General features: G+C 45.2%; 8 protein-coding genes across 8 annotated transcripts; 5 read left to right on the top strand and 3 right to left on the bottom strand.

Annotated features, from left to right (window-relative positions):
• Positions 1 to 44: 44 nt before the first annotated feature.
• Positions 45 to 2,287, top strand: LAJ45_06217 (uncharacterized protein; the record flags this gene model as incomplete). Its single annotated transcript, XM_046115783.1, has 12 exons — positions 45 to 79; positions 235 to 325; positions 572 to 575; positions 756 to 851; positions 916 to 1,126; positions 1,324 to 1,523; positions 1,588 to 1,604; positions 1,670 to 1,699; positions 1,788 to 1,872; positions 1,967 to 1,993; positions 2,110 to 2,141; positions 2,225 to 2,287. 12 exons carry the CDS (start codon positions 45 to 47, stop codon positions 2,285 to 2,287), a joined length of 891 nt encoding a protein of 296 aa, XP_045970892.1.
• A 224-nt stretch (positions 2,288 to 2,511) lies between these two features.
• Positions 2,512 to 3,708, top strand: LAJ45_06216 (uncharacterized protein; the record flags this gene model as incomplete). Its single annotated transcript, XM_046115782.1, has 2 exons — positions 2,512 to 3,631; positions 3,695 to 3,708. 2 exons carry the CDS (start codon positions 2,512 to 2,514, stop codon positions 3,706 to 3,708), a joined length of 1,134 nt encoding a protein of 377 aa, XP_045970891.1.
• A 5,537-nt stretch (positions 3,709 to 9,245) lies between these two features.
• LAJ45_06215 (uncharacterized protein) lies at positions 9,246 to 10,396 on the bottom strand (the record flags this gene model as incomplete). Its single annotated transcript, XM_046115781.1, has 5 exons — positions 9,246 to 9,860; positions 9,983 to 10,027; positions 10,088 to 10,202; positions 10,275 to 10,313; positions 10,371 to 10,396. 5 exons carry the CDS (start codon positions 10,394 to 10,396, stop codon positions 9,246 to 9,248), a joined length of 840 nt encoding a protein of 279 aa, XP_045970890.1.
• A 203-nt stretch (positions 10,397 to 10,599) lies between these two features.
• On the top strand, positions 10,600 to 11,396 carry LAJ45_06214 (uncharacterized protein; the record flags this gene model as incomplete). Its single annotated transcript, XM_046115780.1, has 6 exons — positions 10,600 to 10,744; positions 10,804 to 10,908; positions 10,970 to 10,972; positions 11,030 to 11,255; positions 11,311 to 11,326; positions 11,394 to 11,396. The coding sequence occupies 6 exons, from the start codon at positions 10,600 to 10,602 to the stop codon at positions 11,394 to 11,396; spliced, it is 498 nt and encodes a 165-aa protein (XP_045970889.1).
• A 3,158-nt stretch (positions 11,397 to 14,554) lies between these two features.
• LAJ45_06213 (uncharacterized protein) lies at positions 14,555 to 15,226 on the bottom strand (the record flags this gene model as incomplete). The annotated part of the gene is made up of 6 exons (XM_046115779.1): positions 14,555 to 14,731; positions 14,795 to 14,895; positions 14,965 to 14,973; positions 15,033 to 15,066; positions 15,114 to 15,152; positions 15,224 to 15,226. The coding sequence occupies 6 exons, from the start codon at positions 15,224 to 15,226 to the stop codon at positions 14,555 to 14,557; spliced, it is 363 nt and encodes a 120-aa protein (XP_045970888.1).
• A 521-nt stretch (positions 15,227 to 15,747) lies between these two features.
• Positions 15,748 to 21,304, top strand: LAJ45_06212 (uncharacterized protein; the record flags this gene model as incomplete). Its single annotated transcript, XM_046115778.1, has 10 exons — positions 15,748 to 15,799; positions 15,869 to 16,048; positions 16,105 to 16,223; positions 16,320 to 16,381; positions 16,434 to 17,489; positions 17,548 to 17,786; positions 17,846 to 18,954; positions 19,009 to 20,748; positions 20,804 to 20,916; positions 20,971 to 21,304. The coding sequence occupies 10 exons, from the start codon at positions 15,748 to 15,750 to the stop codon at positions 21,302 to 21,304; spliced, it is 5,004 nt and encodes a 1,667-aa protein (XP_045970887.1).
• Positions 21,305 to 22,724: 1,420 nt separating this feature from the next.
• On the top strand, positions 22,725 to 24,487 carry LAJ45_06211 (uncharacterized protein; the record flags this gene model as incomplete). Its single annotated transcript, XM_046115777.1, has 6 exons — positions 22,725 to 23,075; positions 23,137 to 23,176; positions 23,318 to 23,402; positions 23,531 to 23,837; positions 24,091 to 24,155; positions 24,454 to 24,487. 6 exons carry the CDS (start codon positions 22,725 to 22,727, stop codon positions 24,485 to 24,487), a joined length of 882 nt encoding a protein of 293 aa, XP_045970886.1.
• A 1,360-nt stretch (positions 24,488 to 25,847) lies between these two features.
• On the bottom strand, positions 25,848 to 27,919 carry LAJ45_06210 (uncharacterized protein; the record flags this gene model as incomplete). Its single annotated transcript, XM_046115776.1, has 3 exons — positions 25,848 to 26,423; positions 26,507 to 27,005; positions 27,066 to 27,919. The coding sequence occupies 3 exons, from the start codon at positions 27,917 to 27,919 to the stop codon at positions 25,848 to 25,850; spliced, it is 1,929 nt and encodes a 642-aa protein (XP_045970885.1).

Below are 27,919 nucleotides of genomic sequence, written 5' to 3'. Positions count from 1 at the left end.
ATGTACCTTTTGTCGTCACTTTCTATGTTTTTCCTTGATTCAGAATGCTGCGGACGACATCACGTTGCGCCCAGGGAAGGTAGGTACATATTTCACATTTGAAGTGAAACTGGATTCAACCAATCGGGATGCCCCACGAAGCACCCAGCCACCGCCATTCTCGTGATGACTAACGAACACATCACATCACAACAACGGAAATAATCTGCCACACCGGCTATGGTTGTCCGATAGTGTGGGCCGGAATGCATTTCTTGAGACACTTGCCCCAAATCTTTCCCCTTTTCGATTTTTCGCGTGTTGCCTCCACACTTCTAAGGCTTCGGTGCGTCGCTGGGCGTTGCTGAGTGTTTTTCACCAATCAGGGTGCCATCTCATTTCCAAACCCAAACCCTGCCTAGCCAAAAAAAAAAAAAGTCCTATTTGGCCTTCCCTGCGACCCCCGCTGCCATCTCCAGAACTTCTTCGTTGAATCCCAGCCTCTCGCGCCCAATCATATTTCAGTTGGCCCCTCCCCCCACCTTTAGAGAAGGAAAAAAAAAAAGGTTGTTGCTGCTCCCAAAAAAAATAGCAAGGTGAAATCCCAAGAATCTGTTACCCTTCGTCATATCTCATTCTTCAGGCTGTACTGCTCTGAATTTTTTTTGGACCTTCTGATTAGACCTGTTTGATTATCTGTCCTGCGTCTGTTCCGTAGGGCTGGGAACCCGTGTGCGCTCAAAGGGCCGGCTGCTGACTTCTGACTGGCTGCACAGGTAAAGCAGCTGACTTTGCTGCTACCGAATCCGCCCTTTTGACTGTCACCCTGACGAATTATCAAAGTCTATTTGTGGGCTTCTTTCGAACTCAGGGTACAGACCACACACTAGTCTACTAAGGAAAGAAGAAAAAAACCCCGTACCTGGTGGGAGGCAGCAGCTGTGAGTAGTGTCGCAGTAGTAGCAGTCGCATCAGCGGCAGCAGGAACACCATCGACAACAGCACCACACACCGGTACGGTACCGTCATCAAGCAGCAGAAGAAGCACGACGAAAACAATCCGCACCAGGGTTGTAAATCTTCGGGGCCGTAACGTAACTTTCACCACCCCAGCTAGGCAGTGTTTGAAAAGAAGAAAAGAAAAAAGGTAGAGAAAAAATTATAATAAAATATCCCTTGAAAATTCGATAGTTAGTTGAGATCGGCAGTGTTGTAGTGTCGTGTTCTGCACTGCATAGACCGACTGCCAGCGCATCACCCTCCCAATCAGCGTGCATCCTCACTGCCGCATCGCAAGCTAGAACGGTTGCTAATCATAACTCCCCATTATTACTCCCTACGCAGTCTTCACCCTAGAATCCGTCCAATTCCAGGTCCTCCAATCCGGCACAGGAACTTTCATCGTCATCATACTTTTCTACAATTTAGGCGTTACTACTACTCTCTACAAAGTACCTTTATCCCCAGCGGTCTTTCACTGGAACGGGGAAACATTGTGTGCGAAACGCTCGGGCATCTCAGTATCATCATACAGTTCCTTGCTGGTACTTTCGCTTGAAGACCACTCAACGCCGGCCATCAGAATCTGTTCATCAATTGGCTAGGTAGAAGATCAGCCTCTTCAAGTACGATTTCCCTTTTAACGCCTCCCCCGCGCTCTTTACTCCAAGTCACTAACACATCACTCAAGCTGCAGGTTGCCCCCCCATCCCATTACGAAGTACCCACGCACACACACCCCACCAACACCACCACTACCAGCGGCCTTTGAATTTTCTTTCCGCAAAAATATTTGGCCAACGCAACAGACAGACACGTGCTTTGCTCTGAGTCTCAATTTTTTGGAACGAGGAAAGGAAAAAATTAAAAATAACAAACCCACCCCAAACGAAGGTTTGTCTGGAATTGAGACATTCTACGGCAGATTTTGCACAGTCGCTGGCAACAACCTGTTACAGAACATAGTATTCTGACGTTCACGAATAAGGCAACAGCCGGGTTCACGTTCTTCGTAGTTTGTGACGGGAAGCTCCACTACTGCACATTGGGACCGGCCAGCCACTTGACTTGCGACAACTAGTCGACGAACCGTCATTGTTGTACTTACTTGCACGCTGGATTTTCTGAAAGCCTCAAGCTTAAGACTCATCAGTTCACAACCTGTCAGTTAAGCTCTATCTACCTTGCCGCCTACTATAGCTTATAGACCTTGCTGCCTCTTCCCGCACGGTTGCGTTCCTGACAGATTCTCCGCATTTACCCCATCCAGTCATTCTTCTCTGAGCCCACCGTGGTGTCTTTGAGATAACATTCGACATATCGCGTCGTCGCGTCTTACATTACTACGGAATTCACGGCTTTACGAGACACACAGAATATCAACTATCCTCAAACTTTAATCGTTCGGCCAACATCCAGTTGTCACATCAGAAAATAAGATATCAACACTGAGTGGAAGCTCAAAGAGACATCAATATTTCCACAGAATCCTCAGAGGCATTTTGACCTTCATCATTCAGACCTTCTTCCAAAATGGATGCAGCATACGCTAGATTTACCCCACAACCCCATCCATCACATCTTCATGCTACAGCAGCATACTCGCCACAGAACACTGGTAGTGGGATTGGTGGGGGAGGATCTCATCACAATAACGCGAGTATGCATCCGCCAGGAAACCAACATTCTCCAATTCAAGGTCAAGGACACCCTTATTACCAAAACTACCTGGGAAATACAGGAACATACTATATGTCCAGTGATGCGATGAATCTCAAGGGAAATGGCCCACAGAGTGTACAATCACCCAGAATGAATGCCGCAGCAGTGAAGGTTAAGCGGGAAGGAACACAGAGGTCTCCACAAATGGCTGTAGCTGCTACAAACCAGGCTGGACCTCAGCAAGCTATACAACCTCCGAATCAGCAAGTGCCCCAACAGCAGGCTATGGGTGCACCTCAGCGAAGGATGAGCCAACATCAAGCTCCCGCTGGGACTCCTCCTATGCAGCATGCCCAGCCAGTAAATAACACAAGAACCTCAGCTCCTCCGCAACCGCCAGCAACCCAGCAAGCTCCCCCACCCCCACCACCTCAACAACAACCCCCAGCTCCTACACAGCCGGTGCAACAATCACCAATGCATCCGCCTGTACAACCTCACCAACAGTCCCCAGATCTTGTGCCGGCGGAAGAATCACCTCTTTATGTTAATGCCAAGCAGTTTCACAGAATACTGAAGCGTCGTGTTGCTCGTCAGAAGCTCGAAGAAGCTCTTAGGTTAACGTCGAAGCAACGAAAACCATATCTGCATGAATCCCGGCATAACCATGCAATGAGACGGCCCAGAGGACCTGGTGGAAGATTCTTGACTGCAGATGAAGTTGCGGAAATGGAGAGACGAAAGAAGGATGAGGAAGTAAATGCTGGGTCAGGAGCTGGGAGTAACAACGTGCAAGCTGGTGCAGTGAAGGGTAAAGAGGCGGACAAAATGAACCCGAACAGCAATGTGAATCGAACACCTAATCGGCAACCCCACCCTATGGGGACTGGAACTGGAAATAACACGACGCCAACTAGTGGTGGGATGAAAAGGAAGGCTCCAGGAGGCTTGTCGTCTGGCACTCCTGGAAAAAAGCCAAAAACAGTTAATGGTAGATTGTCTCTCCCCAACATGCCGAGTGAGAGCGACGATGATGATGTTTTGGGGGGTATAGATGAAGAAGACTAGACCATCGGTGATGGGGGTTCATCTAAAACGATTTGCGTTAAATCCACGAACTCGCCAAAATACTTCAATGTTCCTTCGAGACCTTCGGCAAAATCGAAGATCCCAATATATATTTATCCTATCGACCCCAAGACGCACATCATTTAGCTCTTTAACTCCTTTTCACGAAGTTGATGACGATACGAGCTCCACGAGCACTTTTCATAGCAAGACCTTTTTTTCCATCACTGAACATGGATCAAGTATAACATGCTCCAAAGTTTCCTGTGATATTCTCTATTCTCTATTCGTTGGGGCATTTTCTTTTGTTTTGCATTTTTATTTATTTAGCGTGTTTAGGAATTTTATATCAGCGGTTGTGATTACAGAGTTTTGGGCACTGGTGTATCCAGAGTGGTTGATTCATTTGGTTCTGGTTTTATATCTTATATCTCACCTCAAAGTTTTGGACTTCTAATTTCTTTTTGGATATCTCACTTCAAACCCAAGTGTTCTTTACCTTTCTACCTTTTGCCTTCATCTGATTCGCTTTGGTACCTTGCGTTTGTTTTTGTTTATGCCGTTTCACTTCTCTCCAGATTGAGCATTGGGGCCAGGTAATGAGGGCGTGGCACCCTTGACTACCATACCCTGACCGAAGATCTTCACGACACACGAGATGGACCAGGCTAATACTTAAATGGACGATACCCTTTTACTGCGATGACAAGATGGAAAGCGAAGAAACCAAAAAAAAAAAAACTTGAAAAATAAGGGTAAAAGAGAAAAAGGACAAAAAAAGGATATAATGGGAGAAAACTTATCAAAAAAAAATTGGGAGAGATACTAGCTGGTAAAGTCACGGTTTCGCAGATTTTCCTTTATAATGGCTCTTGGATGGTTTCCTCTGGGTTTTCTGGGGCTTTTTATTTTTATTTTCTTTCGTTCCATTTCTTTATTTATGGAGTAACATTCTAAGATCTTGGGGAAAAAACAAAATTTCGGCGAAGAGGTTGTCAACAATGGGTCTCTTTCTGGTTTTTGGTTTCTGGTATATTGGGGTCTGTTCTTATGGTTTCTGGGGGTTTTCATTATCACTGGGTGGGGTATACATTCGCTTCTTTCTTTATTATCATTATTAGCGAATTCTTGCTTTCGCCTTATATCCTTTGGTTTGTATTTTGGTTTGTGTTTATGTTGGTGTTTCTGAGAGAGTGGTTTTTCAGCAAGCGAGCAAGGTTTTCATTACTACAATTTCTTTCTTACTGCTATTATTATTATTATTATTAGTTTTCGGGAAGACAAGATCTACTGTATAACTAGCAACACGGGATTGAGGTCAGGGAGTCGAAATCGATTGATCACTGCAAGACCCGAAAGCTGTCGGGATGCTCTTTTTCTCCTGTCCGATGCGAGTGAGCGTGTTTAGTGATATGTATTCACCTGGGAAGTACCGTCTTAGTACTACATGTAGGTACATGTAATTTTTCTTCACTTTTGATTTCAATTGTCTTGCCATAGCGATGTCCACGTGCCCGCTCGGTGGACTCTGATAAACAAACTTCGCATGTCACCATGTTTCTTCGGTTGTCTCACTCCTCTGAATGCCTGCTGAAACAGCCCACGGTACGGCATAAGTCCCGTCTGCCGTTTTCTCTCTTTCTTCCTAGTCCAGTTTCTTATTGTTGTTCTTTGGGCGATGGTATCTGAATACAAATTCACCTCCGATATCGATCTCACGGTGGTACTGTTTTTGCTACCCCGTTATCGCCCGGGAAGATTGAGCCTCAGATTTTATCGTCCTAAGAACGGGCCAAAAGAAAAAGAAAAAGCTTATCGTTCCGACCACGTACACACGCATCACACACACCCATCGAGAAATGCCCGAAGGGAAAGAATAGCTCAGAGAAGGGGAAAAAGCGAGAAACAGGTTTCAAAAAAACCAAGAGGGTGTGTTCTGCGAGAATTAATGAGAGCTATGGTTTCCATTACTCATAACTCCAAAAAACTCAAGACTTGTTTGATTCCCTTTCCGCCTATTTCCGCCGGTTTGAATAAACTCTCATTGGTGATATCTGCCGTTTTTTTTTTTTTTTTTTTTTTTAAAATCGTATTATCATAAGTTGGTACAAAGCACAGCATATAGGCAGTGGAACAGCCGGCCGGCTCATGCAAAGACGGCAAACCACAAGAGACTGGGGGCGTAGAGTAGGTACATGTAGTTACTTTGCATGCCTAGGTATTCCTAGGCAAGTACACAATTGGTAACGGGGCAATAACTGGACATGGTTCGAAGGCACAGTAAGCAATAAGTGTATCAGAGTTACAGAAAGTCCGGGATGATCATGATGTCTGTATTGAAACGCTAGCTCGTCGATTTCGATGACGGTCAGGGATCATGCCTTCCCTGTATGTTAGTGCTATGATCTTCTGTGCTTCAGTAGCCCAATTTACTACTGGTTTCTTTGTTTTAAAAGAATGATAGAAAAATTGTTTATCCACCTACAGACGTCTGATACTTCCTACAAGGGGCCGGGGAAGAGGAGTAGAGTATGATCAGTTGCATTGCAGCTGACGCAGTAAACTCAACCGTCACCTTTCTTAGGCGAGCGAATTATTTTTTCCTAAAATTTATGTGGACTGTTACAATTGGGATCCAAGGCAGTACTGCATCCCCCTCGAGTACAGTATTGATCGTCGAAGTTACATATCTCTCTTCAAACATTAGATAAGTTACAGGCCGGTGCGGCATACCCTATGTGTCTACAATTACTAAAACTCGAAGGCGGGGGAAACATGAACATGTAGATTTTTTTCACTTTATCAGCCCCGACCCTTGACAATTGCACTTAGTTATCATCGTGCGATGTGAGTATCGTGTAGATACGTCTTGGAGTCTTGTAACAAGATTTTTACGATATTACATGTACTTGCCTAGTGAGGTGTCAATGATGCCAAGGCCTTTGCAACAGCACCATTAGTTACATGTAGCTCCGAACAATAATGCGCACGTTCGTGGCCGCATTTCAACCTTGTAGCACTAAAAGCCCTTATCCTCCATAGTGGGGCTCTCCTCAACCGATGCAACTCACAGTAGTCTCAAACAGCCTCGCTTCCTAGTACGATTCAATATCACAGCATTCTCGGACGAACTTTATCACAATCATTTATCTGCTACATGCCCTACGGCTAGTACATACATCTACAGATTGTCATCACAGCCTCCTTTGGCATCATGAATTTTGCCTTTCTCATGCGGTTGAGATCTCAACAGTATTTTGCTCTGACCCCTTCTGAGTTGGGATGGTCTCAGCAAATCACCAGGAAAGGGATTGATGTTTAGCGGATTTGATAATTAATTCTTAAGGCAAGGTGATTTCAGCCAGTGCTCCCGGCAAGGTATTAGCTTCCGCTCAGATGCTTCTTCTCGTAACGATTGCATTGTACTTATGTATCGATTCTTTTTTTTTTTTACAGAAAGCTTTCCTGAATTTTACGGCACGTGATATGGGGTTTAGTCTAAAAGATCTTGAAATCCGTCGGAAACGTGGGTCAAATAACATACCATCACAATCCCCTTAGGTGATACCTCGGTCTCCTAAGTTTTACGGAATTTCGGCCGCCGGTGTCACAAGGATTACATGTACTTTGGTATACCGCGGTAGTACATACATGTACTTGTATGTATGTATTTTCACGTTGCCTGATCACGAGGAAACGTTTCGATATCTTGCCCTATAACGTACCATCCTTGTCGTAAATGTTATTATATTAATTTAATGTGCAATAGGATCTGCGAACCAGAGTTGAAATTCTCAACGGTACCAGGGCTGTATCGAGTATTTCGAGTTCCAGAAGTTTTGTAGACGTAGCCTTTCAGAGATGACCGGGACCGGATAATAATGATCCTCGAAATATCTCTTCGAACGGCGTTCTACCGGTTCTGCAATGACGTCATAATATTATCTGTCACTATAACCATGTTAGGTAGCAGAGTATAAGCTCATCTGGGTGAGGTGCTAGCAAATATATATATATAGCTATGGACCTATAATTATTATCGACAAGGTAACAAAGAGGATGTGCGTGTCGCCGAAGAATTGTAGCACATTAGAAAGAAAAGAAGAGTATACAGAACTCTAGAGCTCAGTTTGTGATGGTTATCTATGTTGTTTTCTTGTATGTACATACTAGTCTAGTCCAAAGTCAATCATAGAACTGTTACTGTCCCGCGGTTGCGCTTAAGTCACGATACCTTACCGTCTGTGGTCCTCACGTGGCGCGTAACTCACTAAAAAAATTCACAAGAGGATCTACGCGCACCTGGGGTTTATAAAGCGTCAGAAAAATAAATATACCGAGTTCCTTATCGTAGCACAGATTCGGACGAAAAGAAAGAGAAAAAGAAAAAAGATAGTGCAAGTATTTCGCTGACGTTTTTGAACTGGGCCATTATTGCATACACCCAAAACCATGAGCTTGGCGTATTTTTGTATGGCATGCAATATCAGTCGCGTCCACAAACGTCAGAGAAATACGAGTACGCATATGTACCTGTAGGTATGTATGTACTCTACTCGTACTTTCGTGACGTTTGTAAAAGGAACCACTATTGCATAGTAGTGCATACCATACAAATACGCGCCAAGTCCACAATTTAGTATGGTATGCAATAGCGGTTCCTTTTACAAACGTCACGAAAATACGAGTACTCTATCCACAGCACCAGCATGATACCTCAATAACGGCCTTAGCCTCCTACTTGGGATTTACACGCTTCTCGCTAGAGTACCTACATGTAGGTACATACAAGTATGCTCTAGTGAAATATATGTAGGAATATGTACATGTAATTACATGTACGTACCTAGAGTATGTGGAGTACTCTAGAGTAGAGTACCTGCGGTACAGTACGTACATGTACCTACTCTACCAAAAAAAAAAAAAAATTTACGCCGCCCCCGCTTCGCCGATGGCCAACGGGGGTATCGCTGCCTCGCGTTGGCTGTAGTGCCTGGATATAACTATTCTTTCCTATCCGTTAATTGTTGGGGACCCAAACACTACAGGTATAAAAGCTAATTGTTGTGGCACCACTGCCGCATAAAATGGCCCAGATAGTCACGCAGTATGCTTCATTATGGAAAAAGTCGGAAGTCCCAGTCCCAGTTTAGATGGGGTCATCGCGGTCAGCTGGGCGGCTATTAGCTCCGGGAATATATTGAAGACATGACCTAAAATCAAACTTATTTTCCTTTGCGGAGAGGTTTGACATAGAAAAAAGAAAAATCATTGGGGATTTACCCGCATCTGATACAATGCTTTATCTCCAGAGGGCTGCTTAAAAATTTAGCTTTTCTTCTACACTTATTTAGGCATAGACATAAAGAAGAGCAGGGATCTGATGCTAATGATGCTTGATAGGAATTAGGATCAAGAAGACGATGGTCTAATGGCTGATACTGTACATTGCACATGCGCCTTGGCCTTGGCCTTGACCTCAAACTGGAACCCGGATATATCGAAATTCTTCCTAAAGCGAAGACTCTAGCCGTTGCTCATGCGATATCCATTCTATCGTCATCTTTCTTATTCCCACTCGAACCTTCACCGTCGTCTTTCTCGTCGTCCTTCAACAAGGGTGTGCTCTCATCCTCTTCTTTGATTCCCGATAACCCCGAGCCTTCGCCTTCCTTCTTCTCTTTATCTGCCTTCTCTTTCTCTTCTTTTGCTAGCCTAGCCTTTTCCTCTTCCATAGACATTCTAAGCGCCAGAGCCAGTTCTGGATCCAAGCTAGGATCAACTCCAAACTCAAACGCCCCAGCACCTTCTCCGGAACCAGAACCTTCACCACCCACGCCACCGGATTGCGCACTTCCGGCTTCGCCCAAGATCGGAGTAGTAACAAGAAGGTCCGAGAGAAGATGAGGTCCCGGAGGAATTGTAGCGAGGTGAGAATTATCATTAGAGTTGATGGCATCAACGAAGGCTTGAAGTTTGGTGGTATTTTCTGAATCGACCTCTCCAAAGTTGATAAAGTCTATCGCAATATTGTTCTTTTTCATCTTCTTGGCAAGCTTGACAAGTGTCTTTTCATCTTCGGTGATGGGCGATCCGACAAAAACAATGATACGTTGACGTTGCGATTTGTTTTGGCGGTGCTTCAGCGCAAGCTGTAAACTCTGAAGTCAGCATACTTGCTACCGAGGTTCCTCGGCACCAGGTTCACATTACATGCAATAAATACATATTATGCCCTATATCGAGGACCTTTAAGGGTATATATTTGACTTACCCCTGCTACCTGAATCCCAGTAGTCAAATGAGTTCCTCCTTTTATCTTGGTATCATGTATTCCAGTCAATATCTTCCCAACATCCGTTGTGAGCGTAACCAACACCTCCGGGCCTTTTCCACCCATCGTCATCAGTCCGACTGAAGATTCAGGATTTGCTTGGGTTTTGGCCTCAAAAATGAGTGTGACAGCATCAGCTTGAGCTCCGAAACGGGTTGGTCTGGTTCAGGTATTTTATCAGCCACAAGCTCTACATTGATTCGAACAATCCAGAGAACGGTATAAAACATACGAATAGTCTCCATTTCTACTACTTTCGCTATTGTCGATTCTATATGTTGTTAGTAAGCTTCTGAAACAAAGTTCAACACATCCAAGGAAGGCGTACATGATCATAGTAGCCTCCAGAACCATGGTTAAAGCTGTATTGGATATGAATTATATAAAGAGAGATGGTGTAGATGAAGACGATACTGGGTTGTAATTTGAGTTGATGGCGATGATGGCAATGGTTGTGGTTGTGGTGATGGAGGGGGGTCGAACGCTAGAGTAAGCTATCCGGAGGTGCAAAGCGCAACCCACCTTCAACTTACAATCGTGAAGTCGATTACCCGGCCATGTGCCAAGCATTGTTAGCAGGCTTCTTTGTCGTGTTTGTTTATTCAGAACGCGACATCCTAATCAACTACACTCTATACTTGGCCAACAATTACGCGTTCATCCGGCTTCATCCAGATACAGGAAAAGGACCTAGAATCTGCGGTATTAGAAGATATTACAAGGGAAAGTGTTCTAGAAAAATGGCTCCACTCCGCCGCAAGAAGGGCGCTTCACCCACAGCTTCTGCCTCGCCATTATCAATTCCACAGCTATCACCCTCACGGCAAGTGACCGCAAAGACACCCATGAAGTCGCCTTTGCGCCAGGTACGTCTTGCTGGAGTTACAAAGAACCAGAAAACGGTTTTAATAGAAAATCTTGACCTAGAGTGTACGTTTGTGGGACATTATATGCATGAAACCTCGAAAGGCTGTCTAACTTGTATAGTAACTGAGCGAGCCAAGAAACTTCGTTCCCAATGTGCGATGCAAGCGCAGGCCCTCAAACAAAGGATCGAAATGCGCATCAATAGAGTACCAAAGAAACTATGGGATGTCACAATGGGGGAATTACTCGCACAACATGGACCCATTGCTGTTGCTGATGGACTAGTGTCAGCTAAACTGAACTCTGCGGCGGTCAAAGAATTTGTGGAGGATGTGAAGAGGCTGAGGTTTTATAACTATATCCTCTTGTAGTCGTACCGTTACTAAGTGTATCTTCAATAGCGGGGGAGAAGAAGAAGTAGGAGGTCCCCAGTCAACACGCCTTGTGGTCCAGAAGAAAAGGGTCACTAAGAATACCTCTGCAGTAGTTTCTGCCCGGGAACAAATGCCACCACCACCTATTCCTGCTACTGCAAATACATCCCGCCTTCTCGCCCTATCGCCTTCAAAACCCAGTCTTCCCTCAGCATCTACTCACCCGACTTCTTCCACCAAGACTAATAAAAATGCAACCTCTAAGGCACCAGCGCGGGTTATAAGAAATATACCCTCCAGCCCTCCCTCAATAGCATCCTCCAGTCGATCTTCTTCCCGTGCAACGACTCGCTCATCCTTAGATGCTACTTTCACTAGCGCGGAAGTTGGTCAAGGTGCCGTGAATCGCGGGACAAAAGGTTCGCAGAGTAAACCCAAAAATGCGGCGGTAGCTTCCACGGGTTCAGGGTTGAGACGGGGTGGCGTGAAAGCTACGGGAAGTAACGGTAGCTTAAAGGAAAATCGAGTTGAAGGTATAAAGAAGGAAGTGGGCTCTATAATAAAAGCTACCAAGAGGGATGCGAGTGCGTCCTCAAGTGGGGGAAGAGTTCTGAGATCGAGAAGGTAAGAAAGTTAAGGATGGAATAAGCCACTGAATCAAGAGGGTGTTGAATTGCCTGCTATTCGAGTAAACTAGTTAGTCCGGTTTGTGGAATTATGGACGACTTCAACTATAACATATTTTGAGGGAAATAGTTTTCATCTTGACGAAATGATGGCGGGAGTTTTTTCTTTCTCTTTTCTCTTTTTATTCTTCATATTGGTGTTCCTTCCTGTTACTGTTTGATAATATTTTGTTTGTGTTTTATTTTTGGGCGATTCTTGTCAATCGGTTTTTTTATAGTTGGTCTTTTTACATACCGGGATGATTTTGTTGGGATAAATTACGAGGTGGTTATATTTATATGCTGTACAAATTCAAGTGAGAACCTGCTTAAAAGCAGGCTGGATTCATGTGGTTTCTTAAAATTTCTGTCCACAGTGAAAGCTTACATGTATTTACATGTATCTTTCGACTAGAATAATGACGTCACAGCCTACTATTCAGCCACTCGGGTATCTTTAATGGATCGAGTAGCGAGGAGCGTTGGTGTCATTACATGTATGTAGGTACATACAGCGATAGGAATGATCTATGGAAAAAACAGTTATATGGTGCACAGATATTTCGCCATACAATTTCACCACCCTGTTTTTCCATAGATCATTCCGGTCGCTGTACATGCTCTAGTATCCACTCCTCTGTTTTAGTGTCCTGGGGTGTATTTAGTTGTGGCTTGTTGTGGCAGACAATATCTTTCTGGCCATTCAGGAGTTCTTCCGGCCGCCGAGAACTTTGTGGCCAGCTACATGTACTCGCAATTTCATAGCGTTTCCGGACGCAACTGCTATTGCATACACAGAAAAAAATCGCCAAGGCTATCTTTTGTATGGCATGCAATAGTGGTCGCGTCCGGAAACGTCAAAAAACTACGAGTAGGTACTCTGAGATATGTACATATGTACTCTGAGATATATTTAGTGGGATGCGGGGCAGACTAAGGATGGAGGACCGTGCACGATCTTAAGTTGCTAAACGTACTTGGCTGGTTGATTAGGTGGTAGAAGGGTTGGCGGGATTCATCAGCGTGCTGCTTGACTGCGGTAGTGATATCTATATCTATAGCTCCTTTGCGGTATTTCTGGTAATATACGGAGTTACATGTAATTATCCCCCTTTTCGAATGGGTGTAAAGTACAGCCAATAATCCGAATATATTATTTGCGACGTTCAGTATGGTGCAATTTGAAAATCAGGAAAAAATATCGAGATGTAACGTTAGAATTTTGCACTAACCACTGTAGAGCATTTTGTTCTTAGAAAATGTGCTAATATGTATGCTTCGAATTGTATGTGTCTTGGCAAAATCTGCTCAAATCTCAAAATCTACGAATTGAAAGCCAAATAACTCGTTAAATACATGCATTTGATGAGTGGAGGTACATGTACTTTGTATTGAAATGTATACTTTTTGGTGCATGTAGACTCTAGTTCTTAAGTAGCACATCATTCTATCCCAATCGAGGGTTTCATGCACGGTTTTGGGAAACAGTTGAAGCTTAAGTGGTCGGTCGATTTTGGCGCAAAGACAGCGATCTATATCTAAAAACTACATGTATACCTACACTTAGTACATGATAATATTTCAACTGTATAGATCGGTCGGGCTATCTTCGAATGGCTATCTGAGCACTTACGGGCCTAGATAGTTTGAAATTTCAAGGTCTTCGTAATCGTATCTACAATATGTATCTAGAATTAGAGGTTTGAAATCAACTACCAAGGAGTTGGAAGATGATGCGCATTCATTCGGTGATTTCTCATATGAGTCTATCTCAAGGCCAATATGAGTGCAGATTCCTTTCATAATGAGAGAAAAAAGGTCTGTTATTAGTATTATTTTTCTGGAAGCTGGATCATTATTGCTGCCTCATAGTACCGCAAAGGAGGTCCAGTCGCCGTGATGGTCCGGCCGCTGTTTTTCTCAAAATGAAAACTTCGTAGATCACTCTCTCAGAATGTCGTTGCCAAGAAAAACGATAACTGGACCGTCACGGCGACTGAACCCTCCTTCGCGGTACTTGGCTTCTTGCCTGGAAAGTACTTAGATGTCTTGTATTAAAATACCACCAAATTTATGCTTATACATGGCGCGGAATTCTGTACTTGGAGTGAATATAGGGAGTGCATGTTGTGATAGATATCGCTTTCGAACACCTGGGCACGTCAATACCTCGACAGTCCACGGGTCAGGATACTATCGTCCACCAAAATTATAAATTCAGTGAAGCCAGACAGATAATAAACCTGAATACCTCACACAAAATTCAAAATTCAGGGGCAAGAAAATAATAAAAGGAAATAGGTTCGTATGATGCCTAGTTTTGTTCACCTAGTTGCACTGAATTCACAGCTTTTACCGAAAGCCTTTGGCTAGCGTGTATATGTATATGTATATGTGCTCCTGGGATGATTCGTTTAACCAAGTGAATTAAAGACCTAACAGCTATTTTCATGTTTCAGAGGAATGGTAAGGATATTGTTGAAGACAATTGCGGCAAAGTAGTAGAGTTTAGTATGTTTTTAAAGAAATATATGGTTGATTGAGGCGACGAGGTGTGCTCGCGAGTTCTCGTCCATGCAAGTCTAATATTGAGGACATAAAGAGGCTCAAACAGGAGTGACAGCAGCGTTACGATGCGGTTCCGGCTTAATGTCCGTGACAGCTTTCAATAGTTCCTCGATGACTTGGGGGCCTTTCTCCCCCTTGGCCGCTTCAATTTCCTTCAGCTTCTCCTCGACTTCTTTAGTTGCCTCTTCCTCGGCCCTTGCGTTGACCCCAGTGTGCTATTATGAGTTAGTGGGCACCACCCGAGGTTTCGTAGAGCCGTGTGTAGATAAGAAACAAACCTCGGATTCAAATTTTGCAAATTCTGCTTCCTTCTGCTTCTTGTACTCATCGATTTCCTTTTGAGCTTCACTGCGAGCATCTTTCACTTTCTGTGTGCGGTCTGAATGGGAGATTGTAGGTGTTAGATACTGCTGAGGGGTAGAGGGCGGGGTCTCTTAAGGTTACACACAAGTTCTTGCTAGGTAGACAGTCAGCGTTGAGCTTTCTATATGATAGCTGAGTGGAATAGCTTCGTACCTTTTTGGACGATCTTTTGTGCCTCTCTCTCGGCCTACATGTTCATCAGTATTATTCCCTGGAGCTAGTGGGTGTTCGTACATCGAGGAGGGTCTGTATTCCAGCTGAATTTTGGGCAGACTGCAGAATTGTAGATTAGCACATCGTCCTCGGAATCCCCTTTCCCTTTCTCCACTTCGAGAGAGGTATACCATTGTGTGGATTGTTTAGTTCTTTGATGAAGTGTAGCTGTGGCAGAGTTGCTGTTGATGGCTCTAAGCCACCACGACAGTTCATGCTTGCTCATCTGGTGTAGGTAGGTCATCTTGCCAAGACCCGCGCCCCTTGCACTCCATCTCAGGGTCTCAAATCTCCTAGGTTTCGCCCCAGCATAGTCAACAGTCAACCCCCCGTTTACTAGATCAGTTGAACTATTCTTGCCCGCAAAGATACACGGGCTTCTTTACATCACTGGGCACGGTGCGTGCTATTAATATTCCGACGCGTTACGGTTTGCCGCTCCTTCTCTACTATCCCTTATAAGAACGTTTACTCAAAGACCTCAAAATTGACAGTTGACAGTTAACGCATTCAACGTTCTTAGGTCCCGCCAAACCCGAAGCTTTCTGCTATCTCCATCTGTATCTGTACTATCAAACTACTCTAGGTTAACTGGGGATAAGGGACTGAAGAAGTGGAACGGGGGAATTTTGGGATCCGGTCAACGACCGCAAGAATGGGGGCGAATATTAAGGTGGTGGTGCGTGTGCGGCCGTTCAATAGCAGAGGTACTTGCTTGTCACCGCTTAATACCTAGGAGGACTGCGGCTGATGCTCCGGTGGAACTCGTTGAATAGAGAGAGACAGAGGCGCAAAATGTATTGTTCAGATGAAAGACAGCCAAACGGTTTTATTACCGCCGCCTGGTGCGGAAAAGACTGCGGGTAAAGGGTCGAAAGATCATGGCGGCCCCAAGACGTTTAATTTCGACCGGAGTTACTGGAGTTTTTCAAAAGACGACCCTGATTGTCCATACGGTGGGTATCTCGGGATGGGCTAGTTCGATGGGATTTGATGCTGACGGCCGGTTTAGCGGGCCAGGAGAATCTTTTTGACGACCTCGGAAGACCATTACTGGATAATGCGTTTGGGGGTTATAATAACTGTATCTTTGCTTATGGCCAGACAGGTTCCGGGAAATCATATTCTATGGTACGAGTTGTGGTTTCTATCACTTGGAGAGGGGAGTTGGGGGGGGGGATTTGGACAAAACTTTGGAGTTGATACTAATAGGTTGTGGTTTGGTAGATGGGATACGGAGAGGAGTATGGTGTTATCCCAAAGATTTGCCAGCATATGTTTGAGCGAATGTAAGTTGTATTAACATATTATATGATGACCGACTAACATTACTCGCCACAGTGATGCCATGCAAGCAGATCCGAACTTGAAATGCACCGTTGAAGTTTCGTACTTAGAAATTTATAACGAGCGTGTTCGTGATTTATTAAATCCATCCACTAAAGGGAATCTGAAAGTCAGAGAGCATCCAGCTTTAGGACCTTACGTTGAAGATCTTGCAAAATTGATAGTTAACAATTTCGCTGAAATTGAGAACCTTATGGACGAGGGCAACAAAGCACGAACAGTTGCGGCGACCAACATGAACGAAACATCCTCGCGTTCCCACGCCGTCTTTACAATTATATTATCGCAAAAAATTCACGATACTGAGACTGGATTCGATTCTGAAAAGGTATCGAGAATAAGTCTGGTTGATTTGGCAGGATCTGAGAGGGCACAATCTACCGGGGCTACCGGGGCTAGGTTAAAGGAGGGAGCAGAAATTAATAGGTCTTTATCAACTTTGGGCCGTGTCATTGCGGCTTTGGCAGATCTATCAACTGGGAAGAAAAAGAATGCAAATATGGTTCCATATAGAGACTCGATTTTGACATGGTTATTGAAGGATTCACTGGGAGGTAATAGTATGACAGCTATGATTGCAGCCATCTCACCGGCTGATATAAACTTCGACGAGACATTATCGACACTAAGATATGCCGACTCAGCAAAGCGGATCAAGAATCATGCCGTTGTCAATGAGGATCCGAACGCAAAAATGATTCGGGAGTTGAAGGAAGAGCTTCAGCAGTTGAGATCAAAATTATCAGGCGGTGGAAGTTTACCAGAGGAGGAGAGGTATGCCCCAGACACACCACTGGAAAAACAAATGGTTACGATCACGACCCCCGATGGAGTGGTAAAGAAGGTTTCCAAGGCAGAAATTGCAGAACAGTTGACTGCTTCTGAAAAGCTTCTGGGAGATCTCAATCAAACATGGGAACAAAGAATGGAGAAGACACAGCTTGTCCACAAGGAGCGCGAGGCGGCGTTGGAGGAATTGGGAATTAGTATAGAAAAGGGGTTTGTTGGCCTATCAACACCAAAAAGGATACCACATCTTGTTAATCTGAGGTTCGGCTCCTATATCCTAATTATATATCGATTAAAAATTATGGCTCACGCAAGCTAGTGATGACCCCCTACTCGCTGAGTGCCTTGTATATAATATTAAGGCAGGGACAACCACTGTTGGAAACGTTGAAACCTCACAAACTGCGCAGATGCGGCTCAACGGCTCTAAGATTCTCATGGATCACTGCCGTTTTGAGAATGAGAATGGAGTGGTTACATTAATACCGAACGAAGGGGCAGCAGTGATGGTCAACGGTCTGCGAATAGATGCACCTCGAAGGCTACGAACAGGATATCGTATTATCTTAGGGACTTTCACATATTTCGATTTAACCACCCGCAGGAAGCACGTGCAGAAAGGGATAAACTACGACAGTCTGCTACCATGAACGCTGGGGCACAATCCCCCGACCATCGACACTCATCGAGCAATGGGATAACTGCTGATATGATGGAAAGGATTGAATCAGAGACAAATGGTAGTAGCCGACCAGACTCACCGTCACACATCCCTGCAAATAGTAGGGATATCGACTGGTCATTTGCAAGAAGAGAGGCTGCTTCTGCATTACTAGGAGAAAACTCGAGGATAACCAATCTAACGGATGATGAGTTGGATGTATTATTGGAGGAAATGCAGAGGGTAAAGATGATTCGGAAGGGGCGACCAGATAGTCGGCTGGATTCAATCGATGATGAGACGGAGTCAGTAATGTCATACCCTGGCAGCCGAGAGAAATACACTTCGATGGGTACCTTAGACGATCTTTCACTTGACACGATGATCACGATGCCTGGAACTCCAGGGGAAGCTGAGGATAGGCTCAGGATGGTGAAAGAGGAAATGCAAGAGCAACTGGAAAGGCAAAAAGAGGAGTATCAAGAGAAGTTGAAGGCTGCAGAAGAAGCTAATGTTGAATTCGAGGAGATCAAAGCAGAAAGAACAAAGATGCAGGAAAGGCTGGATTCGGCCAAACAAGAGATGCGACAAGAGTTAGAAAAGCAGCGACAGGAGTTTGAAAGCAGACTCGAGGAGATTAGTCTTTCTCCCCCGAAAAACAAAGATCCAGAGGATTTAACGGGCCAGGAGAAGAGTCTCGCGAAGCAAACCGTCGATCATTGGCGACAACGGAGATATGTTCGTATGGCCGAGGCAATTTTGCAGCATGCTGCTACTCTGAAGGAGGCACAGATTATGAGCAATGAAATGGAAAAGAATGTTGTGTTCCAATTTACAATCGTGGACGAGGGACACACATTTCAGTCAAGCTATGATCTAGTACTTAATGGGATATCAGCAGAAGACGATGAGTTTCTAGACATGGCACGCAAGCCCTGTGTTGGGGTGAGAGTGATGGATTTTCAAAACGCAGTAGTACATCTTTGGTCCCTGGAAAAACTTCAAACCCGTGTACGTCAAATGAGGCAGATTTATCAGTACATAGATCGACCAGAATATTTACAGGTGAATTTCTCCAAACCCCCACATATATACATATCCAACTAACTCTCTATAAAGCACCTCCGACTCGACGATCCTTTTTCAGAACCTATTCTTCCACAATATTCGTTGATAGGGGATGTTGATGTACCACTCACAGCAATTTTCGAGTCGCGGTCTCAAGAATTTGTCCTAGACGTTACTTCGCCCCACACTGCCAGCGTGGTTGGCATGATTAAGCTCGCTTTGGAGCCATCCTCTGCAGAAGCCCCCTCATCTACTCTAAAATTCAATGTCGTTATGCGGGAAATGGTCGGGTTTGCTGAACGGGAGGGAACATCAGTTCACGCGCAGATGTTTATCCCTGGAGTCTCTGATGAGAGCGGTGCTACTGCGACCACTGTTGTATCCGACTTTGATGAAGGCCCGGTCAAATTTCATAGCACCCATAGTATGAGTATTCCGTTAGGAACTCCGCTAAGGAATGCAACGTTACGGGTAGCTATCTTCGCAAAAATAATGCAGATGCACCTCGAAAAGCTCATCAGCTGGGATGATATGAGGGACAACAAGCCAATTTCGCCAAAGAAGAAGAGGGGCGCACGCCTAAACGAAACCGAGTTCTACACAGAAGAACGGCATGATGTGTTTTCGACGGTGCAAATACTGGAGCTCTCTGAAACGGGGGAGTATCTGCCAGTAGAGGTGTCGCAGCAGTCTGATATTGACCCCGGATCATTCCAGCTCCGGCAGGGCCTGCAGCGTAGGGTGCAACTTAGCCTCACGCACAGTTCAAGAGACGCATTGCAGTGGCGTGACATCACGCATATTCGGATGGGCCAAGTCCGTTTATTAGATCCTAGAGGCAAAATCCCTGATCTTTCTTCAACCACTCGAGAAATAAGGCTCAATCCTGTCTTGGGCCCTGTAGTAAAAACCAACGCGGACGGGACAAGTACGGTCACGGTTGTCGCACAATGGGACTCCAGTCTACACAATTCGATACTATTAGACCGGACTACTGCTGATAAGTACCGCGTTCAGATGAGTCTGCGGTGGAACATTACATCGGATAGGCTGTCGGAACCAATCGCGTTTTCACAAGATATCTACTCGCAAGTACAGCCTAGGGTCGTCAAAACCCCAAGCAAATTCTTGCAGATGTGGAATAACAGCAGGATCATACATGTGAGTGTGGGTTTATTTCAACTTGTTATCCGACCTGCTGTAGCAAGGAGGGCGGGGGACCTATGGAGAATGAATACACTACATAGATATGTTAAGGGCGAGGAAAATCTTGGCCCATGGACGCCTCGAGGTGTGAGTCTTGTCAGAGACTTTTTAAGGGCACGAAAGAGAAGGATAAGGGTCGCAGAAGTGGAGAATGCGAAAGGGTTCTTGGGGTCGCTACCTGTTACTAGGAACGGGTCTCCATTAACTTTAAATCCCGTATCGGTATCGATGGAAGAGGTCATGCAACCTGAAAATGTTGGGCTTGGACTTGGTGTGACTGGTGTAAACGGTCTGCAGGAGAGCATCCTCGTGGATGAGGGTATAACAAGTTTGGATTTGGAGAGGTCCGCATCTAAAGAAAACGGTAAACTTAAAGGGGAGGCGCAGGAACCTTCTGCTACCAAAATCGAAACAGCCGGGACAGTTAAAACCTTTGAGCCACTCGAGCAAATCGTAACAGCTGAGATAATGACACGGGAGACGTCAACGGTTTCAAGCATCATGCCAATCCTAGAGGAAGACCCGCAGATCACTGTGCTACGAAAGTTCGTAAAGCTTTGGACCTCCGGGAAGGACCCAAGTGAAGTGGGTTACCGCAATACGCTAGTCATCTCTATGTAACGTGCTAACGGGTATGTAGAGGATCCTCGTGAGACGAAATACCGAGCCTCCGCAAAATGGTGCCTGCTTTGCGGAAGCAACTGAGGCAGAGCCGCCTAGGTTGATTGCTGAAGTTCGGCAGATTCCTAGAAGGTATGTATCGAGACTAGTATATCGTATAATTGAAACTTTCTGACGCTGTTGTAGTACACCAATGCTTAAGTCCGGGTATCTGTGGACGCTGGACGAAACTAACAAGGCTTGGACGAAGAGATATTTCGAGCTGCGACGACCATACATGCACATGTTTAGGGTACCTGATGGCCAGGAGATCATGGCGGTCAACCTCAGCCACTGCCGAATTGACCATCAGCCACAAGTAGCAAAATTATTGCGGAGGCCGCATGTATTTGCAGTTTATGCACCACTCAACACATATCTCTTTGCGGCAAAAGATGAAAGAGATATGATCGAGTGGATTATGAAGATAGATCAGTCGCATTTCCTTGGTTCGAGTCGAAGCAACACCCCTGAGGAGTAGTACTTTATGGTTGGGTTGATGGATATTTTTTTTAATAGCGCGTCAGTGTGTATTTGTGTTTGTGTGTGTGTGTGTGTGTGGAGTCTATATTCTATTTCATGAACTTTATTTATAAAGCTTTAGAAAGGCGTTTGTTTGTTGCTGTTTCCCTTCTCTTGGTGTTTACATGAGCTATGAGGAACTTTCTGGCAGATTTTATTTATCATGTTTCTGCAAGGAGAAAATAAGGCGAAGAGGTTGGAACTGGTATGTACAGCGATTGATTTGATTGTATGGCAGATTGCGGGGACAAGCGTTGCAATGGGACCAGGCGTCACAAGTCATGCTTTGGTACCCATTTTTATTGTTACTATTATATTTCTTTACTTTCTAGGCGGCCCGAATATCCGCGTGCACACTCGACGTTCATTACTCTTTGAGCCATGTCGTTTTTTGTTCTTTCTCTTTCCTTCCTTCCCTATCCTAATTTTCTGTATTTGTATCTATGTATGTACGTATGTACATGTATGTATAGCTCTGACGATCGGAGAAGAAAGACTACGCATTGTGTCTATTGTCAAAACAAATGCTGCTAGATACATCTGTGTGCATGTTCCTCATTTGCGAAGACGGAAGTTTCCGAATGACATTTCTGGGCTGAGGAAAACCAGCGGCCTGGTAACAAGCAACCTTGGTAAGCGCGAAGTGTGTATTTTAAGACACGGTCAGCTTTACTTTATGTACGGTACATGTATTAATTAAGCCTGTCGGGTTCGGTAACTACTTGACTGAGTGTGGCTTAGCTGCTCATCCCCCCCTCCCACTCTCCACCGATCTGCAACACCATATAATTTCCCTATTCACGGACTTCTCGATGTACAAACATTCCTTGGGGCCGAGCGATGAGATATCATGGCGTAGAAGGGAGGCGACTTGGACTATATATGCACATTTAATAACCGCTTCATCACAACTCTTTTCTCTCGAAAAGATTCTTATACCAAACCAAATAAATCAATCGTCGTCACGGATAGCAGCAGCATAGCTTACTGCTCACAGATACTCACCTGCATTAATCACCAGAGCTTCTGGTAACCGCATCAAGAAAAGATAACCCCTCATACACCTAAACGAGCTCCAAACACTGTCCCTGTCACGAGGTAAACACGAAGAAACACCAACAGGACCCTACAGATCAGCAAAACGCCATGCCTTTAACTGAGTTTAAGAGTATGTTCAAGAGAGAGGAGAAAAATATGAAAGGACCCCCGCTGGACACGCGATCAACTCCCGAAATCACACTCATGCGGAGTGATACTGCAAGTTCCCCCCTCCACCCAACACATCCCCTGTTCCCCTCTGCGTTTCTTATCAAAGTTATCAGACGAAGGGAATATCTTGAGCTAATACAGAGCTTCAGTTGTCTCAAAATGCTATCCTCATGACTCCGGACTTTCCTGATGGACAACCACGTTCAAGCCCGGTAAACGAAAGATTGTCCCTTGATAGAGTTCGGCCAAAGTCACCCTTATCCGACCGTTTCAGAGATTCCTTCCATATCCATAGCTTTGGCCGACCCCGTTCAAGATCCTCGGCTCATGTCCCTGTAAATTTACCAAGCCTCGAGAAAGGCGCTGGCGAAGATCAGTGGGAACACAGAGCAGCCCTCCTGGCGTCCGGGGGACAGCCGAGCTCTGTAAACGGCGTTGGGCATCTTGGGGGACATCTTGGAGCAGAAGACAGCGGCGGACGTAAGAGGAGCACGAGCGTCGTCAGCACCGTAGATACTGATGTAAGTGATCTTCGATGATGATCGTTGATGGCCGATTCTGATGGTGAAATCGGACGAACAGGATAATATTCAGGAAGCCATACGACTTCATGAAGCCGGAGGTACGTAGGTGGGTTTCATTGTATTCTGTTAGGTTCCTAAGGTCCATGGTCGGTCGATAAATAGAAGGGAATGGGTTGGACAAGCAATATGTAAGCTTGCGGTGAACGGACAGGACTGACAGCTATTTTGAACCTATCCAGAGCTAGCTAGATCAACTCGAATGTTCGGCAAGCTCGCCGAGCAGAATAACCCATTGAGCCAGGTTCTCTATGGATTAGCTTTAAGGTTCGATCACCCTCTATTGTTTCCATCGCTATCACCATATCATGATTCATGATTCAAAAGTTCTGCCAGTCGGGGGTTGCCAGGAGTTTCGAGGTCAAGGGCTGGGTCCACTAATATGTGATGTTTAGACACGGATGGGGTATCGACGTAGACCTTCCCAGGGCACTCACTTACCTTCAGGCCGCCGCTCGTAACTCGGCCGCCGTCGAAGAGCAAGCACTCGCCGCCGGGATGAAGAAGGGCGGCTCCGCGAAGGGAGAGCTGGTGCTTGCCATATTCGAGCTTGGCAATTGCTTCCGTCACGCCTGGGGTGTGGAGAAGGATCCCGTTGCCGCAAGGGAATACTACGAGACTGCAGCAAACCTGGGCGACGCGGACGCACAGAATGAGGTCGCGTGGTGCTATGTGGAGGGATTTGGATGTAAGAAGGATAAGGTCAGTACCTGATAATCGCTCTTCACTCCCAGTATCTATGATCTACGTATAAACCTCAAACCTCCATTCGGGGATTCCCATACCCCGGGCATATATCGGCATGTCGGTACTTTCTCTCGGAAGATGGGGAAAGAGGTTCTTTTTTTTTACCCTGATCGCTGCTTGTAAAAGAAATAAGGCTTCCTAGACTTAGGCTGACGCAAAGAAAATCGACCGGGTTCACCCCCGGTCTCGGTTTCACACTCTATTCTAGTACAAAGCTGCAAAATTCTACCGCATGGCTGAAAAGCAAGGCAACAAGATTCTCGGTAACAGTTGGTAAGAATGCATTCCGTCATCCCCCATGGCCTTAATTGTTGCTACTACACATGCTGGTCAATATTTTCCCTCCTATTCTCTTTTGGTCGCTGCTATTTTTTTAGCGTTTCGACTGGGATCGCCACTTGTTTCGGGAAACCTGGGTGACCTTGCTGAGTGACTTTGTTGTGAGGGAGGGCCACAAGTGGCTTTCTCGCTTCATTCCTGCCTATGCTTTTTCACTATCCTTCTTTTGATACGATAACCTGATCGTGCGTGAGGCTGACAATACCTTGCTTTTTTCTCATGGTCTTTCTAGGATATATAAGGACAAGTACATGAAGGACGATTAAGATGGGAAAACGTTCCATGTTCTAGATGCCAAAAAGCACCATTCTCTAGGATCTTGGGACACCTATTCCCTGTCACCATCAATCTTGTAGTGCTTTAGATTGCGATATCAAAGTGGAATCGTAAGTGGAAGCATATCTGATATCATAGAAAATCCGGCTATATTTATTTGTTCAACTTCTTCAGGTAGTACATAGTTACTAGTAGTCTATCGTAATATAAAAGAAAAATCCAAGTATGATACTGTCTGAGAGGAAAAAAAACTAGATTCAGGAAACCGCCCTTTTACTATATGATGAAAGGCTCCTCTTAATATCGTCGCCAAATTTTTATCAAAAATATGAAAGAAAGAATTCTCAGTCCTCAAATTAAAAAAAAAAGAAGCCAATTCAACACAACTAACAAACAAGAACATATCAAGCCCCAAGGCTGAGATAGAGAGTAATAGAAAAATCGTAAACCGTCGTAACGGCGTAAACATCATAACATCGTAACTCGTAGACGTTCGTGATCAAGAAGACAAACATAAGACAAAAAACGTAGCAGTAAAAACAAGACAATAGGTAGAATATAAGCAAAGCCCCCCAAGAAAAAAGAAGTATGACCTGAACGAATTTAATTACAGAGAAAGAACCGAGAAATCAAAACTCGAAGAGGCCGCCAGAGAGCCATCCTGGGGAAACCAGCCTCAGGTATAGCCAAAATACTGAGAATATAAAGTATAAAAAGCAAGAAACAAGAACGCAAAATCAAACGCAAAAATACAGAAAGATACAAGGAAGAAAATACTAAGGGGGGGAGGGGGAAAAAATAGCAACGCACGCAAAGCAAACTTGAGGTTACGAGGGGAAAACGCTAAAATCAAATAAGAAAAACGCAAAAATCAAAAGCAGGAATATCAAAACCAATTTCCATTGCTATGCCGCCGCCAACCAAGTCCAAATTGCTGAATAATACCGCTCATCAAGGCCACCCAATTCGTCAATATCGTAAATATTTTGCATCGTCTTTAAATTTCGTCGATCGCAGTCGTCCAATCCATCGCATAATAAGTACCACGCCTCTCGTAGGTAACCAAACAAGCCCCGCACCAAGATAGTCAAGGTCGAGCCATCAATCCGCAAATCCGCGTAGGAATGTCAAAAAGATTAGGCCGTTCTTCAGACAAAAAAACAAAAGAAAATTTGGGTGAAGACCCAAGGTGATCATTGTCGATCGGTCGAGCCAAATGCTCGAAGAGTTTGTTCCGCTCATAGTCGGGAAGGAAGTGTAAGACATATGAAATAAATGCGTATAGCAAAGTCCGTTTGGGGTGTGTCTGGTGCCTCCAAGAAAAAAATAAAGAAAATATTTGTAGTCGCTTTATACAGCGCTATCGCCATATCCGCCACCCTCGCCTGTAGTCTTGACCTTGGTATCTGCTTGTGCTCGTGCAGCGAAGGCAGCAAAGCGTCGCACTACCTCGGCATCAACCTTGTCCCAGAGAAGCGATCGTGTATAAACCTCAGCAGCAGATCCCTTGTTATTTCGCATGGAAGCGAGACCCTCTTCGAGGTGTCGTCGGCCACGTTGAGAAATCGGTTCAGGATCACGAAGGTAGTTGTTTGTGGTAACATCGTTGTATTCAGCGGCACTCAGTTGCATGAACTGCTCATGCTGTTGTTCGGTAGTCGGTTTGCCATCGAGTTGTGCGTTCAATACTGCCAAAGAAGAGTCAAGTCCAACCATGTTTGGTACGGCAGACTTAGCAACCACCCAGTCAGAAGTGGAGGATCCGTCAGCAACTTCAACAGTGTTTGGCTGCATAGTTGTGACACCAGCATCTTGAAAGATGTTGCTTAAAACGCTAGCAGAGGCAGCTTGAAGTTGCTTTGGCAGAGGAGGCAAAGAGTGAATCGAAGACTTTGAAGAAGCAACGAATGCACCACACAAAAGAAGCTAAAGCACAAGATGTTAGTACATATTTTCTTTCGAAAAAAAAGAAAGAAAAAAGAAGTATAAAAGCCAATGATAGGGCATACAATAAGCAAAAGACCAGGAGCAGCTGCCGGCTTGTCCGAATCGCCATGTGATTGAACTTTCTCGGCCTTAATAGAAACCTCGGAGTTGGACATCTGCATAGGGTCATTCCAGTAGTTGTCATTAAGATCAAAGTCGGTATCCAAGTTGAAGTCATCGCTGAAACCAGATGAGCTGGCAGCATGTGCCATAGGAGTGCGTTCAAGAGTGTCCTGCATCTTTTGAATTTGCTCCGCAAAGTAGCTGTTCTTCTTTCGAAGTTCGCCAGTCTCGATGGTGTGGTTGCGAACCATATCCTCCTTCTCCATCTGAAGAGTCTCAGCCTTGTGTGCAAGAAAGTCACGCTCACGGGCGACAGCCTCGAGTCTCTGGTGAAGAGCCTCCTCTTGCAATGCCATCGCATTCATCTTATCCTCAAGCTCCTGGATAACAGCGCTGTGAATTTTCTTCTCCTCCTCGAGGCGCTCAGTGTGCTGCTTCTTGCGCTGGCGAGAATCGAGACTAGATGACATATCAGTAAATGGCTACAAGATAAGAAAACGCATCCAAGGGTTTACTCACGCCGCCTGTCGGTTTCGGAGTAATCGCTTCTGTTGCTTCAACTCCTTGATCTCGTTATCGTCGTTTGATCGGGCAATCAACTGGTCGATGTTCATCAAAGTCCTCTCAGCCGGGATGTCAAAACGGGCGTTCTTCTTTCGGATCCCGTCTCTTCGCAGAACGTGCAGAGGAGAGTGTGCTCTCGGGCTGGGGCTCTGTGGTCGCATCCTCTTCTGCATTGGCTGTCCCTCGTGCTCAGCACCAGTAGCCTGCCAATCCTTCTGAGCCGGTGTCGATGGCATAGAGCTGTTTAGGCTCGATTGGAAGACAGTGGCATGGGGAGTGATGTGGATGTTGTTATCAAAAGCACCTGCGGGGCTTGCAGAAATCGCGGGAGCGAGGTATGCAGAGCCATCTTCGTAGGTGGAGTGGGGGAACGCATTGTTGTCGTATGATGCTGGGGCAGGTGTGCACGAGCCTGAAGCACCATGATTCGACGACCATGAACCATTCTGTTGAGCGTACGATGGCTGTGCCTGCTCAAGCTTGATAAATGGGTTGTTGGTTCCATTGCTGTGCTCGAAAGTAGCCGCTGGGACGGCAGCATCATCGGCGGGACCAGCCATACCCATATCATGATCAAAATCCCAGTCATTCGAGGGAGAAAAGATGGCCGACGACGACTCCAATAGAGAAGGACGTCGTCGGTCGATTGGAGACATATCGAGAGCAGAATCTAGAAGGTTGTTGTCGAGGATGTTCTCGTCAAGTATTGACGATTCATCATCATCCAGCCATGTCCGTCGTGTATCGACAGAAAGACTATGTTGAAGGTATTGTTCCATCTGGAACGGAAGATATCCTCCTGTAGACAT

This window comes from Morchella importuna (genome assembly GCF_003444635.1).
Source record: "Morchella importuna strain M04M26 chromosome Unknown Morimp01GS018, whole genome shotgun sequence".
NCBI classification, from domain to species: Eukaryota; Fungi; Ascomycota; class Pezizomycetes; order Pezizales; family Morchellaceae; genus Morchella; species Morchella importuna.
Note: the sequence above shows the minus strand (reverse complement) of the source record. Positions and strands in the feature narration are given on the sequence as shown.